The sequence below is a fragment of the Carassius gibelio genome, chromosome A5 (genome assembly GCF_023724105.1).
Source record: "Carassius gibelio isolate Cgi1373 ecotype wild population from Czech Republic chromosome A5, carGib1.2-hapl.c, whole genome shotgun sequence".
Classification (NCBI taxonomy): Eukaryota; Metazoa; Chordata; class Actinopteri; order Cypriniformes; family Cyprinidae; genus Carassius; species Carassius gibelio.
In genome coordinates this window covers 24,929,043-24,948,189 of record NC_068375.1, presented here as the reverse complement: position 1 = coordinate 24,948,189, position 19,147 = coordinate 24,929,043, and the positions used below count along the sequence as shown (strand labels likewise).

The 19,147-nt window shown below is 36.0% G+C and overlaps 1 protein-coding gene across 1 annotated transcript in view; it reads right to left on the bottom strand.

The window, feature by feature from the left end:
* LOC128005971 (fibrinogen C domain-containing protein 1) overlaps window positions 1-19,147 on the bottom strand; it is an 80,553-nt gene that overhangs the window by 15,447 nt on the left and 45,959 nt on the right. Inside the window, exon 5 of the mRNA XM_052592708.1 lies at window positions 13,636-13,732. Within this exon, the coding sequence (XP_052448668.1) occupies window positions 13,636-13,732 (97 nt within the window). The remainder of the gene's footprint in view (window positions 1-13,635; window positions 13,733-19,147) is intronic.

Sequence of the window (19,147 nt, the reverse complement as noted above, 5' to 3'; positions counted from 1 at the left end):
GAATATCTCCTTTACTAAAACTCTTAATTAAAGTCTAAAAAGTTTACTGTATGAAGCTTGAAAAAGAGAACAAAATGCTTTATCAATACGAAAAATACTATGTTTAACTATTGTTTTCATCACTGCTTCTGTAATGTATTCATTATGAGCTTATAATTCAAACAAAGTTACATCTTCTGCAAAAATCAAACCACTGCAAAGTCTAATCACTGATCCAGGGACCATTTCTGTGTGTGCGGGGGAAAAAGAGTTAACGAGGTGAGTCCTTGTGCATGATGGAGAACTAGCATTATCTGCAAAAAATCCTGTAAGACAGAAGGAAGGAAATATTATTAATTACGTGCAACTTGTACATTACACCTCTGTAAAGATGCGGTATAATTAAATGTTAAATGCATCCATTATTGAAAGCAAGTAATTAATAGCAAGCTATAGTCATATGAATTCTTTTGATAGTGTCAGATGAGACCGTCCTGGGGCTTGTACAATATCATACAAGTGTTAAACTGGATTATTAAGACTGTGATGTGCGACTGTGTTTAGGGATCATTTTTAAGACTTTGACCCCGTCCAGATACCCACACTTGCAGTCTTGGCCACTTGAGAGTGTGTGTACGTGACAGTGTGTGAACGAGACTGTCCCCGGTCTTAATAATGCCAAAGCACAGCGTCCTTAACACACACTAAACCTCTCCAATACTGCTCCGGAGCGCTATACAAAGCTTAGTGTATCCCATCATGCATCATGTTTTGGAATAAATCGTCAGACTTTTTGCTGAGATCTCACAAGAGGTCACGGAAAGCTGTCCAATGTACATTATGTGAAATATTGATAATTAGATATTAAAAATCTCTGTAAACACATAAGTGTCCCATAAGGCAGTGGCTCCCAATCCTGGTCCTGGAGAAGCCCAACACTGCACATTTGAGATGTCTCCCTGATCAAACACACCTGATTCAACTCATCAGCTCATCAGTGAAGACTCCAAGACCTCAAAAGTGTGTTTGTCAGATAAGAGAGACACCAAAACCATGCAGTGCTGGGGTTCTCCAGGACCAGGATTGGGAAACACAGTCATCAGGTCATGAAAAGTTCGACACACACTTGTGGTCATCATGCTCTCTTGAACACTAGGCCAAATACAGGAAAGACGTCAAATAAGTAATCAAGTGGTCAAGTGCAAAGATGGCAAGTGTGGGTATTTGGACAGTGCAACAGTTTAAGAAACAACAAATGCTGTACAATCTATAACAGCAGGAATGTTTGATAAAAGGGACAAACTATCACAGACTTACTGCTGCAAATATCTGCCTCCGCAGCTTTCTGTCTTCTCCATTTCTGAAGGAATAGCTCTCCAGAAACACCACTGGGCTTCCTTTACGTCTTTTCAGCTAAAAATATACAAAAAAATAAAAAAAGGGGAGAGAAAATAAAATTGAATTATATACAGAATGTTAATAATGATCTGTGAGCAAAATATTTAGATATAATAAATATATATAAATATATATTTAAATATAAACTGATATGAATGAACTGCAAAATGGAAAAATGCATGTTTTATTATTTATTTTTAATTTGATTTTTTTTTTTTTTTTGGATTTACATTAAAAGGTATTAAAAGCATGGTACAGAACATATGATTACTGTGATATCTGTCATATAAAAGCACATAAAAACACTAACATTACAGTGATACAAACATAGCTGGTTTGGTGATTATTGTATTGTTGTATTGATTATTAATATACCATAGTAAAACTACAGTTACAGTTACTAATGTCCCGTTTACTGTGTTTTAACTTCACATTTCATTTATTACTATTGTAAGTGTCGTGATTACCATGATTTTACTACAAATACAACTTACATCATTGATCCTGAAATTAATAATAATATAAAACGGATCGAAGGTCTATGGCACGTCAGGTGACAGATATAGTTTAATCACACTAATTAGCAGCTGTGTTCATTTATTTAAACGCAATGAAACTCAAAGACAGCCGCGGATGACCGATATAATACAGCGATTAAACATATGGCACTAATCTGATTAATAAATAAGACAGAATACATTTATAAAAGGCATTAAAAGAGCGTATTTAGGACTACTCACCCAAACTGTGGAACTGATAGCAAGTATCGCGATGTGTGCTGAATGAGACTTCTTGAACGTGATTTCATAGCGATAAACATCTCATGTCCTCGTCGTGTCGAATTCTGACGCCAAAAGTTTCCCACTGAAAGCAATGAAGGTCGTAGTGCTTCGATATTCGACGCCAAGAGGCACATTTGGCGTCATAAACGTGACGCTAGGGGCGCTTGACCATGCTTCGGTTTTTGACGCCTTTGGAGTGAGAATGGGTTGGTGTATCGTATCGAACCGAACCGTGAATTTTGTGAACCGTTACACCCCTAATATATATATATATATATATATATATATATATATATATATATATATATATATATATTAGTTTAAAAAAATAATATTTGTTTAATAATTTTAAGTACTATTAAGTATAATCATGGTTAAATTGCCAATTTTAATACCTTAGTTAATTTTTTTGAAACATAAAATGACTACAACCGTTTACAAATATATATTAATCATTTAGTAAGCAAACTGCAAATAATCAGAGTACTGTTCTTGTTTATCCATTACAACAATTTAATGAATATATTAAAATAATAATTTTAATACAATTACAATGATCATCACATGAACCTATTCAAATGAAAGGCTCTATTAGCTTTGCTTTATTTCTAAAAATGAACTTGATGATTCTGTTTGTCATTACTCTTTCTGCTCTCCTATTTTAATGAGATGTCTGTACATTTTGTTTCACTTCAGATCTTTTCAATGCACTCATTTGTTAAACATGTAATACAATTACTAGTCAAAACATTTAGCATCCATATTTTTATTTGGATCCACTGTCCTCTCTATAAACATTACAAAAATATTGACTCTTCTATACACACTTACACCTGCGTGGCTTAATCTTGGAGATTCATTTTCATCAACAAAGAACTCAAATACATAATGCAGCATGAGCATAAAACACCACAGAAAAAACGAGTCTGCATTCTGTGGCTTGCATATAAAGCAATGCAATAAAACATTGAAATGCTCAAACACCTTTTATTATGCAGAGCAAATGCATACTTAAAAAATTCATACATGGCTACTATGCATTAAAGCTGCATGTAAAACAACCACGTCTTAGGGGAGACTCTTTTTGCATCACATTTCCAGCACTAGTCCCACAAACACCTGATAGGAAAAGTATTGCAGCACAATATTTACATATAAACACAGAGTAAAATTATCAAAATTAATCTGACGTGTGTAGGGCACAGTGTGACTACAAACATGATTGTGTAGACAAGGAAAACTGATAAAGAAAACCGGAGGTGGGAAACAGCAGCTTTCCATCAGTGCATACAAAACAGAGTCTGTCTTTGCTTCATTTAAGAAATAAATAAAACGATTTATTTTTGCAAAGAGGAAAAACCTGCTACTTCACATGAAATTTACATAACTCTAATTCAGCCTTAATTAAAACCCTTGAGTCTTCCCCTGAGGCTCGTTTGCAATAATTAAAAATTGGGAGTATTTTAACGCTATTCTTGCTTTTCTACCAAAGAAGGGGCCAAAAAGGCAAGTCTGTGCGCATAAAACTGAGGGGTGCCTGAATTATCAATTAAACATTATCGTGAAGACATTTCAAACGTAAGAGCTGAGCTGCTTTTTGACTTGAATTATACTGATTGCTCAGTTTGCAAGAGAGAGTGAATGTACACCATAACTTGCTCTTCTAAAGCACACGTTCTGTGCCTTCTGCCAGATGCCCTTTTATTGTGATATGGGCAGTCAACACCCGTGAAGCCTGGGCAGTTCCCATTTAACAGTAAACATAAATAAATAGACACTGATATATTGAGGCAGAAAGCGGATTGTGTGTTGAGCACAAATTTAAGAGAGCAGCACAATAAAAAGCCTACGGGCACCGGCAGTCACACAGCACACCTGAGATAAATACCATATTCTTGCAATTATGCTGCGAAAAATTGGGTCAGAGCAATACATAACATTTCAAAGCTTCTTTAGGTTACTATACACACACAAACACACTCTCAACGAATACAGATATCATACTAAAACAGGAAACATAAAACATTTATTCTAGATGTGCGTAATAAACACGTTGAATTGTTAGTTATTTAAATAATGGTGCTATAAATGGTGCCAGCTAAACAGACAAAAGACAACATCTGGATTCTAATTAATTTGTTAATGTCTGCAATTTGCACCTGATTTGCGTGAAACGATAGTCTGGCTCATTAACAATTCATAAGACTGTGCACAGCTATACTTCTCTTTTTGCCATGGTAAAAGGTTCAAATATTAATGATTTATTTGCTTAGATTTGAAAATGTGCAAGGGAAACGGACTGAGCAGTTATAAATAACCCTCAAGCCATTTTTCCACATTCTTATAGTTTTACTCCAGGAAACAGAAACATCACTCGAATCATTTCACTCTATCTATTTCTCTTTCTGTCCTCTTTCAGTGACATCTCTGCACGTTAAAATATTCATAATGCTTTTCTCTCTATGTGATTTCATGCAAAAGAAAAGGAAAGAAATAAGCGGTAGGGGAAAAAGAATTCACAGGAAGCAACATGAAGTGTGCGTTTGGTGAAGAAGAATGAACTGGAGGCATAAATAGTGCGATGGAGAGATGGAGGGCAGCGTAGAGGGCAGAAAGTGGAGGGGTGTCTTTGAACACCTGTCTGTTCTCTCTTTTCCATCAAGACGAGAGAAGAACAGAAAGGATCTCCCACAGACTTCAAAGGGAGAAGCTCAGGGGGGGGAAACGTAATTTGTGTGAGCTCACACATATTGGCTACACACACATAACCGAATAGCACATACACAAAAAAAAAACACCAACGTTTTGACAAGATTCAAAGTTTGTGATAAAGAACCTACAAGCACATTCACAAATCGGCAAAAAGTATCGTTCTCTCTGTTTAATTTTATTTTTTCCTGGTGACCACTGTAAAGAGCTTTTGAAAATGCAAGATAAATGTTAACCTGTTGTTATGTTTCCAGTGACAATTTTAACCTGATTTCTAAAACCAGAATAATGCAATGTATTTGCTCTCTTTCTGAACAATGAAAGATTAGTAGCAATATTTATATCACATTAACTTTCAATGTTAAATTCACATTTAATATAAAGTCAGTCGTATTAAAAATATGTTATGGCATGACACCTATATCTGTTACTTAAGTAAACAGACAGGGTTTTATAATAAATAAATTAAATGAAATATATACATTTATACACACACACATACATTACATACATTTTATCTATATATCTAAATAAAAATAGGCTCCGTATACATGACCCAAAGTAACTAGTAACTAACTACTTGAGTAGATTTTTTATCCGATACTCTTTTACTCTTACTCAAGTAACTATTCAAGACTAGTACTTTTACTTTTACTTGAGTAAATATTTCTAGAATTACTTTTACTTTTTTACTTGAGTAAAGTTTTTGGGTACTCTACCCACCTCTGTTGAATGTAAACATTGTCATCATTTTGTTGTATTCCCATTTGTAAAATAGCCAACAAATTAATTGTTGTAGGCTAACCTGATCTCATGAAAATGTGTACAGCACGATTTTCTGCTTCTATTTAGCGTAATATTTATGTTCAGAAATTGACTTTGGCATGCAAAGGACAGATAAATTCATAATTAATGACATTGCTGGTTCAGTCGACAGAAGTACGGGACACATAGGCCTATAATAACTGCTGAAATATTTGCGGGGCAAATCTCAGGTCAGTCTGAGCACTCGTGGTATGCACAGTGTGCACAGCCATTTACCTACAGGCGCCACTGATGTACATTTCCATGATAAAAATTTCATAGAGTTATCATGAAAGATATATAGTAAAAAAATAAAAAATAAATAAACATTTCAATAGCTGTGGAGCATGTAAAATCCACTGTTCTGTAATGAAGTTATGGTGTTGTTGTTGGCCTCAATCAATAATGTAGCTTCTTATGTGTCCTAAGGAGCAAAACTATATGAAAACATTGGGTTGGATACCCTGAGCTACACCAGTGAGCTTTGGATTAGTGTGGATGAGGTTTCATCACCTATTTTCACTGATTTCTAGAATCTAGTTACAGAAGGAAAACCTAAGTTTGAAGAGCAGTTCAGAAAAAGTGACACCTGAGGGGAAAAAGCAGCTATATAGTCTCTAGCTCACTTCCTGACACATAGTACATGTCACAAGTGTGAAGATGTTCAAAAGCAGAGAGCAGAGCTAGAGAAATGACTCATCAGCAGAGCTGTACGCAAAACCAGAGTATCTAACCAGAGTCAGAGACGAGTTCCATTTGAGACACAATCTGTCTTTCCAAACATTTCCGATGTACCTTTAGTAGTCATTATTCAAAACAACTGAGGGAATTATCCTTTATTTTCTGATTAGCAATTGAACAAGATGTGCTTTTATGCAGGGCCATCCTTTGCTGACGCACCCAGTGCAGGGTAGGGAGCGATTGCTTTGAGGGGGCCCCGCGGCGAACGGACAAAGGAGGAACCACCCGGGAACGCGATTGCGTTAACCCCCCTGGTCCGTTAGCAATCAGCTGCACCAACTAAAGACATGTTTATTTTGCTTGAAAATGTGGTTTCAAGAAGTTGCCATGATGAAAACCTCAAGAGCAAATCAAAAGATGACAACAGAGAACAGACAAAACATTTTATCATAGTCTACTATACTACTAGTCTAGTTTTATGATTTTTTTTTCTTTAATTATAAAAATCATAGCATGATGGCTGTTCTTCTTTCTCAGTACACACACACACACGCACACACACACACACACACACACACACACACACACACACACACACACACACACATATATATATATATATATATATATATATATATATATATATATATATATATATATATATATATATATATATATGCCAGCAAGTGCTAAGCATCTCTCAGGGAACTCCTTCAAGACTGTTGGAAGACCATTTCAGGTGACTACCTCTTGAAGCTCATCAAGAGAAAGCCAAGAGTGTGCAAAGCAGTAACCAAAGCAAGAGGTGGCTACTTTGAAGAACCTAGAATATGACATATTTTCAGTTGTTTCACACTTTTTTGTTATGTATATAATTCTATATATATATCAGAATGTCATCTTTTGTTTTCCACAGAAGACAAAGTCATACAGATTTGCACCTATATGAGTGTAAGTACATTTTTGAGTGAACTGTCTCTATAAACTGGTATAAGATGGTCTCCCAATGAGGCATAGCTGGTCTTTAGTTAGTATGGTAAGTGTCCAAAACAGCTCTATAACATGCCACAAACAAACAAATAAACAAAAAAACGTAGGCCAGCTTCAGATGTATTTTGTCCATCTCTCATGTTGTTTAAATAGCATTCACACTAATGTAATAATGCTTTCAGCTACTGCTAGATTATAGTACTGTAATCTCCATCTAATACATTTTTAAATGCATTAAATAAATAAAATAATATTTATACATTTTTTAAAATATTTTCTGAAGAATTGTGCTGATTTTCTCCCAGAATCAGAGCTAAAAACATGTCAAAAATGTGCTGATTTCTACTGAGAGTGATCAAAGAGCAAAACAATAAGATTAATAACAGAGATTATTTGTACACTAATGGAGGCTATAAAGGAAAGAGAGAGAGGAAGAGAGAGAGAGAGCGGTAGAAGGAGAAGGGTTTGGGGATGTGAGAGGAAAAAAGGGTTTAAAATGGACAGAGATTACATACAAGTAACTACAAATGAAATGTCATCTGTGCGTCCACAGAGCTTGGGTCGACTAGATTAAGATAAATCTTTTGAGAACTCTGAGGTTTCAGTGAGGTGCTTACAAGCACAACACATGTATGCTTGAGCTCACATTCACCTCTTATGGCACTGGACTGATATTATAGCACTCACTCACTCACTTACTCACTCAAGACATCTATCATCTCAACATCCTCCCTCTCTTCCCTTCGTTCTCATCTTACTTTTTATGTGTATCGTATTTCTTGGCAATATTAAACTCCAACGACACCCATAGTCAGCGTGAGTTGGTGTATTAAGGGAAGCGCACTCGTTGTCATGCTCGGGTTTGTGTGTGTCTGTGTGAGAAAGAATTATTGAGGGGCACTCATGACTCCACACAGAAAATGGATGCTCTTTGTTAGGGAGCCATAATTCATAGTGCTGTAATTGATTGGGGAGTATGAGGATTTACAACCAGAAAGAAGGAAAGATATACAAGAGAGACTTTTGATAGAGACAGAAGGAGAACACAGAATGAAACAGAAACAAGGAAGTGAATGTGTCTAAATAGGAAACGATAATGATCTCTTATCTCATCTGTCCTATCTTCCATGTGAAGTATGGATGAGCTCCCAGTGACAACAGGTTCAGTTTAACACAGTTTTTATTATTATTATTAATAAATCAGATTTGGAGTGAATAAGACAATGTAACTAGAAAATGTTATCAATGACAGAGCCTGCCTTAACTGTGCACTAAGCAGTGTTACAAGTTTATTCTTGTTTTTGTCTTCACAATTCTGTATATATAATATTAGTGGTTCAACAGATCACAAAACATATGGCTAGGATTATTATGTCGTTTTTGAGTCACTGATCTGATCATTTTCAGATCAGCAAGTAAAAAAAAAAAAAAAAAAAAAGCATATCAATGTAACTTTGCTTTCAATTTATTACTTAAAACACACTTTAAGTACTTCAATACCACAGCAAAAACTACTAACTTAACTAAGAAACTTCAAACATGATTAAAGGTAATTGAACAGCCAGTTAAATAGAAAATAAATATAGATTAATCTTTGTTAAAGTGTTTTGTTGTTTGATTAATATTAATGACACAGGCAGCAACATGTATTTAAAGGTATTTATAGACTGTGGTCCTTTAAGACCTGATGCATGTATTAAATAAAATAATACAAATCAGATTTTTTTTTTTCTCAGCTGTTTATGTTCACTTAAGACATTACCTACTGCATTTACGAGAATGATTGTTGGGACAGGTATTTTGACATGATTGTATGTGTTTATGTATGTTCAAACACAAGGAGATGGAAAAGAGGAGAGCATCCGTGTGTGTGCACACTTTGGGTGTGTGCAGAATTGTGCAAAGGAAAAAGCACACAAGTACTGAATTGAGTTCTCTTGTGCCTCTTCTTGCACTGGAATGGTTTGAAATTATTTGAATGTGTAAACTGGCAAGTCAAAAGACACACAAATTATAAACTGTAAGTTTGTGATGGTTAAATTTTGCAATGAATCTGTGAATTAATGGCATCAAAACCTTTGAAATTCCCAGATTCAGACTGCTATAATTTTGTGTAGTTTAAACCATATTAGATTCCACATTTGTGCTGAACTGTAGTGTTGGGTAAACTATCCCTCTAAGCTGTTTTCCCAGTGGGGGCTGTTGGCTATAGTCGCCACACTGTAGACAAAAACTAACTCACACACTCTGAACCACCTACACACTGCAGCACAAAGCTGCTGGAGCTATAGTTTAGTAGAGATTACCGTAGTTTGCCATCACTGGCCCAGTCCAAAGAACTTTTATAAACCATCTGACATTCAGACTTCTGGCCTGCTTAAAAGAAACAGTTCAGCCCAAAATTTCAACTTCCTCATGGACTGAAACAGATTTGACTGTTCTTGCTGTGAGATGTTACTTCCTCTTCCACCAAAGCACTTGCAATTTCCCAGACATGTCTGGGGGTACACACAGTTACACATGGTTTGACACTGTGAGGATAATCAGCTGGGCTGGGCATCTTTTTTCTGGCGTTTAAAAAACATCAGTAAAAGGGTCTCTTTAATGTCCAAAATTATTTAAACTGTGAAATTAATTGTGTGTATATATATCAGGGCTGTTTAATCGATTAAATGTTTTTGTTTTTATATCATGAAATTAAGCATAGACCATTTATCCTGTTTCAAATGTTTATTTTGTCATTATTTTCTATAACCAGGAAAGTAAACCAAAAGATTGAAGGGTGATTTAAAAAAAAAAAAATCAATTTTTTCTGTAAGCTTTTTTCAAGATAAATTTAGATTTCTTTCCAAAAAAGGACACTTAGAAACTCCAAAAGTACACCAAAGGAGCCCATATATATAGCAACAGCAAAGAGCTTTTTTACATTTTAGAGAAGTTGTGACACCAAACAGGACCACATGGAGATGCAAAATAAATAAATAAATAAATAAAATAAAACCTACAAAACTATAATAACCACCTGCTGACTGCATATATCTACTACTGTAGACAGATCCATTCATTATCGTGTGGAAACAAGTGAATGTACGGAAATGTCTGTGTTGTGCATAAATACAATACTCATACACTCATTATTATAATGGAGTCACACATGCTTACTGTACGACTCCTGTATGCCACCGTAATCATCTTTACGTTGATTTCAGTCTTCATCCATCAAAACTTCACTAGTGAGACTGGTTATCCAGTTGAGAAATAGTAGTTTGTGTCTCATCTGACAATACAGTGGTGGGATGTTGACAACCCGTTCAGCCTGTACTTCACACAGCACAAAATGTAAGGGTTCATGCTCTTCAGAGACAATAACAATGAAAGAGCTCTGCTCTGCTCTGCCAGTCAGCTCGGCTTCCTTTATATTAAGTTTTGGACAGATTGTTTGAGACGCATTCACTTCCTGGATCATTGGACTGAAAACTTTCCCGGAGTTTACCAGCTTAAAATGATCTGATCACCAGCAGAGAAGCAAAATTGGGTTAAAAGGTTAGAATAAAAATTGTGCTTCAGTACTTTAGCGTTGATTGCTTTAAATTATTTTAAATGTATTAAGGATTTTTACTATTAATTACAACCACATCAAACTGCAGACCTTTCACATACGTAGTCCAACTTCGCCTCAGTGCCAGGCGCTAGACAAACAAGTGGGAAAAGGTATGGGTGACGAGGGAGCTTTGGTAGAACATCAGTGAACTGCGATCAGATGAGATGTTGTCAGGCCATATATCAGTAAAAATGAATTGTCCTGTCCTGTCAGCCATAATGCTGTGCTGGTAGCACATGCTCTTCAACTGCACACACAAAAGTGGCGGTGTGTGCTGTAGCCTATATCATTTAATATTAAAGTGCAAAAGAAACAACAAGTATGCAATATTGTAGTTGTGTCATCAGTTAAGTCATGAAGTTAAATCAATGAATTCAAATCAATATTTTGCGTATAATTATTTACTTATGTGGCAAGTAGCAGTGTAATATGCGGGATAATGTATGTACATCCAGCCAGTTGTTATTTCAGAATAAACCCCTTTAGGCTGATACATGTCCTGATCACCCTGTCACGGTTTATTCTGAGATAACAACCGGCTGGATGTACATTATCTTTTACTTATACGGATGTTCAAGCTATCTGACTCATAGATGGAATGTCTGCGTGAAACCTTAAGCATGTGTACATTGAGTAAGTAAGTACTTGACTCAATGTGCACTTTCTTTCTTTTTTTTTTTCTGTGCTCTCTGGGTCCATAAAAAAAATAAAATAAAGAAAAACACAAATTTTTCTTTGATTTGACGTATGACCTCTTTCATTTCATCTTTCTCTCCCACATTTCTATTGACCATATCAGATAAACTACAAAGATGAAAGAGAACTGAATGACTTCACAATCCTTGCCTCCTGTCCTTTGTTGAGTATGATGCTGCCAGGCTTTGTGCTTATCGCTTATAAAAAAAAAAAAAAAAAGTTTAAAAAAAGATTGTGTCTTTTGAAGTAATTTGAATTAATGATGGTATGATAACATAACTCAGGTTAATGAAAGGAGGTATATGACTCCTGATTTTTTTCAGTGCATAAAATCAGTGCAATCGAGGTACTGCTATGCTACAAGCAATAGACTTTTAACTCCAATTCTAGAGTGTATGCTGCCAAAAAAACTAAAAAGCAAAAAACAACAGTACATCAATATCAAAAGTCAGCTTCTAAAATATTGGTAGACCAGTACTTTTGAGCTCAAGCAGTTTTGTAACTTGACAAAGATTGCAGCCCTAGACTGAAATGGGATGGGAAGCTCTATTTTTCAAAATTCAACCACTGTATATCACAACAGTAGCCCCATTTCACTCAACAAGAGCAGCCTCTGCCATCACCATAACTCTGATGAGCCTTCAGTGGAAGTGTTTGATGAAACAAAGGGTCAAGGATGAGGAAGAAAAATTATGAGGGAAAGTCATGAGGGAATTTGACTGGTTAAAACAGGTTAAAAGGAAAACTGGTTAAAAGGAACACGATGTAAGCTTTATCTAAATCTCAAGGGTAAACAATGTCCATGAGAGTGAGAAGCTATACACAGCCACTATGGAGACTATAATAACACCTACTCTTGTCCCTCTCTCAGCCTGTGCGCGTAAGCAGAACAGGACACTATAAAAACGGCAATGACTGCCAGCCTTCTGCAATGCAGCTAACAGAGTTTGTGCAGAGAAACAGGGTATGTAAGTTCACACTTGAATAAAGCAAACTGTATGTCTCTTTGATGATAATCTGCTTAACATTGAAAAGACAATGAGAATCTATTTCCATGTATAAGTATGCCCTGGAGCGCAAGTGGCCACATCAGCAGACGTGGGGTGGCAGCATTCGAAACAACTGTATTTTCAAGACGCCCCCATGGGTCTGACTGATGCCACATCCATCTGTCATCCTGCATCCGTTGCACCAATTTATGACCTCACACATTGTGTGTGTGAGTGTGTGTTTGAGGTATGTCCTTTAAATTCCCTGTACATCCTCTCTCTCTCTTTATCTTAGCAGAGAACAACAAGCCAGTAGCCACTGCTCATCTCATTAAGCGAACACAGGAACAAAAACACTCACGCAGACCAACACACACAATAATGATTCTAGTTTAAACCTCTCTGCAGGTTAAGAGCATGATTATAGCGCTTTGGCTGTCAAAAACCATTTTAGCTCGCAAAAACGGTAAACATGGCAATTTGGGCTTACTTGTTGATTTGATTCCCGCTTGCTACATGGAGTGGAAGAAAAGCAGAGGGAAAGAGTTGCTGCTGCACATCCACAGATCATGTGGAGATAGATGATTAGCGCTCTAATTCAGTGAATTTCAGTTTCTAGGTTGGACCAACAAATAAATATGTTTAAGGGATGATACACAATCAGGCTGCCATTATAGCACAATCAACCTTTTACAGATCTGTGACATACGGTTGACTGTTTGACTCTCTGCAGGTCTGAAAGGTCTATAGGGTGCACCATTCAGAAATTACTTATTTAATTTGAAATGAGGTAGCAAACACAACAGATCATTGCAATTTGAATTATAATGACAGATGGGTGGACTGACATGTGACTGCACAGATGTGTGGAAACACCTAGGAATGGGAGTAATTGTCTAGGTGTCTATGGTCGAGAGGTGTTGGCAGCTTTTTACACTGATAATTTAAAAAAATCTGTTTACGCTCAAATTCTTTCTCAAGGACACAACACAAATACACAACTTACCAAGCCAGTACTCTCCAGTGATTTTGCCAAATCCTTCCCTGTAGGAGTCCCACTCCCTGAAGAAGTTCACAGACCCATCCTCCCTCCGCTGGATTACCTGACAAAAAAGCAGAAACAAAATAATAATTAACAACAAATTTGTGTCAAAACCTTAATAGTGGGTTGCATGATATTAAGCTTTTTAACATCTGAAGATCAGGAAAATGTCCTTTTGTGTTCTAGCGTATGATGTATGTGTGTGAGCTTGTGCTTTTGAATAAAAGTAGGCCTACTGTGTGATTTTAGCGCTCTTCCTCAGAGTACATCCACAATAAGAGTGAAAGATTAAACTCTCTCTGATATGAGGCCTGAACAAACATAATGATGGAACAGCTCCGTATTGTGATCTTAAGGATAATAGCATTTAATAGAGTATGAAATCTTGATCTAGTCAAGACTGACTCAGAAGAGTAGGACTTACAGAGCTCATAATCCATTTGCGTATAGACACAATCACATACTGTACAGTGCCATCCAAAAGTTTGAGTGCACTTCCATCATGCACTTCTATCAAACTATATGACTAGTTTAAATCACTTTGAATTACCAAAAAAAAAAAAATGAAAAAAGAATTGAAAAAAGAACCTGATCATCACAATGTCTCAATATTTGAGCTGTGCCCCTTTTGCATTAAATTGCTGCTAAAAACGTTTTAAACAACTGAAAACCAGTGTTAACCCAAACATAAAATCTGAATGATTGGATAAAAGGATGTTGAAAGATAAAAAAAAAAAAAAATTTACAGTGAAGTTCAAAAGCATTTTGCCAGTGTACAACAAGCAGAAGAGGAGGAAAGTTGAATTAGAGTTCAGAGTTAAGCAAGAAGGACATTAAAGACGATGGGTCTTAAGAAAGTGCAATACTGGACATGCACAGAATAAAAGAGATCAAATGTGCCAGCATAATGAGTCTGTCAAAATCGCTGACTCTAGTTTTATCTGTGTCTGCGTGAGAATTTGTATTTATTTATTTATTTTTTATGGCACAGAAGGGAAGTCAGTGCAATATTGTAATCAAAAACAACACTCAGGGGTCTGTGTTTGTTCTTCTGCATTATCTGTAATACCTCTGGGTAAATGGCATGTTTGCAAAACTGATAATTACTTTAATTTGATTTATGTATTGAAAAACATGTTTGAAGCCTTTTACCAACTAATTTGCAGTGTACTCTGCATTAATTACTCTGTAAAAGTCTAGAAAACCACAATGCGCTTAACTCGTTTCATTTCTCCTATCAAACTATAATGTCTGGTCAGCTGAAGTCATAATCAGGTGGACTTTGTTTTCTTTTGAAATTCAGTAGAGATGAGAGATGGGGAGGGAAAGGGGTTGATCCAGTACGGGATGACAGTTGTCAGTCATCTTAAAGGTTTCGCTTTTTCCCATATCACTCCCACCCTGTAGCTGCCCTGAAGGCTCCTGGGAGATCAACAATGCCTCCACAGAACTGAGGAAGACACCACTGTCAATGTTGAAATCACACATGCATCCGCACAAGCACACACACACACACACACACACACACACACACACACACACACACACACACACACACACACATACTTACAATCATGCCTGTGTGTTATCTTCCCTTTTCTCAACAGATTGAAGGCAGGCAAGTAATGAAAGTCAAAGGGGCATTGACCATCACTGTCTAACAACAGTGTCAGCTGAGGCAGAGAAACAGACAGTGAGAGAGAGATAGAGGTAATATTAAAGGTGAAATCAGAATCGGTTGACCTCTTTCTCACCGTCCCTGTCACCAACAGCTTTCATGAATGCAGCTATCCCTCTTCAACAGATACAAAAAAAGAAGAATGGCTTTAATTTGAAATGTGAAACTTTTACCTAAAATGTTTGTGGTTAGTTTCCCCATATATTTAAAGGGATAATTTAAAACACACAAACACACACACACACACACACACTATTCTTATAGGTTCACTATTCTTGTGGGGACTCTCCATAGGCATAATGGTTTTTATAATGTACAAACTGTGTTTTCTATAACCCTATACACACATGCTCACACACACTTGTCAGGTTCACTATCCTTGTGGAGACTCTCCATAGACATTATTGTTTTCATACTGTAAGCTAGGCTCCCCTTAATAATACATGGGCTCCCCTGAAAACGTGATTTGTGAAATTTCACGGGGGTCTAAAGAAAATATTGACAATGTGTTATTTTGACATGCAATTTCAGTTTGGTGTAATGTGGTCATAGTGGATTATTATATTTAAAATTACAAAAATATCATTCATTCATGCATGACAGAAATTCACTTCAATAAAGATACATGCTATACATGCTATTCTTGTCATGAGCATCAATGTGTGGGTGTTGTGGTGTTTAGTACGTTAACTCAAAGATTCTTTTGAAAAAATATAAATGTTGGAGGCTGTTGATCTGCACGCGAAGTCATTGAAATCCATTCTGCAGTTTACATCATATAGCCACCATGGCAAAAAGAACACAAGAGAGTTTAATACATTTTTTACAGGTTTGAGAAGCACTGTACTAAGAGATTGTGTAGTTATGTTGATAATAGCATGACCGATTCACCTGCTGGAAGCCCTGTTAGCACAGACCCCGCTGGCGTGACAAGGCAACGGCCTAATTGGACAGAGGAATTATGGTATTCTTCTGTAGCCTAATGAGTAACCTTAACCGTTGTTCATCTGAACTCAAAGACAGCCTGATGCTTTGTTTGTAGACTATTTGTGGGTGGCTCTGGCTGGGTTGGTGGGGGTTGTCCCGGAGCTAATTTTACAAAATGATTTAAAAAAAATGTCTAAAAAGAATACGTTCATGAGTTCATGACTGAACTTTGCCAAAACGCAGTTTGAAGATTCTGAGGCAGATGAGACTAAAGTTGAACTATTTGGCCTCAACACCAAGCAATATGTCTGGTGGAAATTTAATACAGCTCACCTTCCAAATTACAGAATTCCCACAGTAAAGCATGGAGGTGGTGATGTCCTGTTATGGAGCGCTTGTATGAAAATGTATGGGCCAAAACAAACATCAAATTCTTGAGGAAAATCTACCCTCCCCCATTTGTCAATGGGAAAGAAGGTTTACCTTCCAACATGACAATGACCCCAAGCATACAACAAAACTGATTTAGTTTCTTTCACTTATATAAGTTGTATATATAAGTTGCACAGAGTAAATACAGCTAGATAAAACAAAAATTGTGTCCGTCCTCATTTCAGGCAGCAAAGAAAAAAAAGTATATATTTATATTGACTATCTTTAAAGGGGGTGAAAAATTGACTATTTCTAAAGGTGGGTGATTCTTTTCTATACCCACTGTGTTATTATCCTCTTCACACCCTGATGTTTACAGTAATTGATCTGAAACCCTAACAGTGCAGTGATCTGTGAATCTCAGCCTGTGGTCTTCGTGTCATGACTGTGCCATTTCACTGCAAATGACAAACTGCAACCAAAATGTCAGTCGCTGCCAACTACACTAATTAAAGATTCTCTTTTAATTAAAGTTACCACCAAAGGGTTATGGCAGCTGAGGGCATCACTGTGGTGGCGCCTGTTCTGTGTGGTTCTTCAGTACAGAGCCTTTTTGAAATCAATACCTTTTTTTCTTGCATGTGAAAAACAGTGAAAACGATTAGTCCTTGCTCAAGGAGGGCTTGGGTTATTCCTTTTATATGCCTCAGAAAATAAAACTGAAAAATCAAGTCTGCGCTTTTAAAGTTCTGAGTTGATTCCATTCATTAAAAATTCAGAAGTCATGACTTCATGGTTAAAATTATAATTTGTGTAAGGTGAATTATTATTTATTAATTATACTTTCATTAATAGCTGTGACCAATAAAATAGATAGAATTTAGATAACTTTTCATTTATCATAGGGGTTTACCTGTCTTTAATAAAAATAAAAAATAAAAATAAATAATAATAATAAAATTAATTGAATTTAAAATGAATTCCTTACACTACCATCTGTCTATGTTACTTATGTTCACAGTTAATTGTAGACCAGAAATCAGTCTCACTTGAATTGTGAGAATCCAGGTTGCATATTGCATTCACTTGTAAAGCAATGATTATTTAAAAACTAAAACTATAAATATTTATTTTTTATTAGTAAGACTTGGGATTTCAAATGATTACATTTGGTTTAAATAATTATTCTCTTGTTTTTTTTTTCTTTCTTTCTTCCATTTCACACAGCTACAGAGAGAATGATGTTCATCGAGGGATAGTTCACCCCAAAATAAAAATTCTGTCTGTCCTTAATTACTCACCCTCATGTCGTTTCAAACCCATAAGACTATCGTTCATCTTTGAAATTCAAATTAAGATATTTTTTAAGAAATCTGAGACCATTCAGACCCTGCAACAATGAAACTTACACGTTTAAAGCCCTGAGTTAGTAAAGACATTGTTAAAGAGCAGGGCATATGTTTTGTGTCCTAATATTGTGTTAGAGTCCCCTACAACAGGTTTAGGTCTATGGTCAGAAAACATTGTAATTTTCCCAGAATATATATTTATTAGGGCCGGGACTTTAACGCATTAATTGAGATTAATTAATTACACAAAAAATAACGCGTTAACTAAGATTAATTAATTACAGAAAAAAAAATCCTGCATTTTTAATAACTTATTTTTGCACCGCGGAACATTTCTCAACTGAAGAAATGGAACAGATCTCCCCCCAAATTTGACTGGTTTAATCCTACAATGACTACAACAGAAGCCCAGGGGTGGATTAAAGTGGTTAGGGGCCCCTAGGCAGCTCATTGTGTGATGCCTCTCCTTAATCATTATTCTTTACTGGAGAAATGTATTTAGTAAGGTGAACTGGCACACACACATCCAATCTTACAGTGTTTTCCCTACATTCCCAGTGTCCCCACAGGATTTTGTGAGACTGTGATGGGTGGACATTGGTTCCTCTAGTCTAGGGGTCATGCAGGTAAAAGGAAATTGGACCCACTTTATATTGAGGGGCCTTAACTACTATGTACTTACATTTTTATTAATAATTTAGTACAATGTAGTTATTGTGTACATACATGTTTTTACATTGTACTTATATTTAAAAAAACTACATGTAATTACATCTGTATTTAATTTCTGTAATAACATTTATAATTACACTGTTGACCCATACTTTACACCTTAATCCGCCCTTAAACTTACCCATACCTCCAACCCTCCCCCTGACCTTACCCCTATCCACCTCAATAGCAGCAAAAGTGTTTTACAATACAATATGAAAACAATAAGTACATTGTACTTATTTCTTTATGTAAGTACATAGTAGTTAAGGCCACCTAATATAAAGTGGGACCAGGAAATTTTGTTCATTTTAAACTGAAATGCATACTTCTTGTGCATTTTGAGAGCAGAATCAAGTGATTAGATCAATGAATAAATATCTACTCTTTCTAAGTAGTAATTTATTTATTGGTTGCATAGATGCCAATCAGAGGCCCC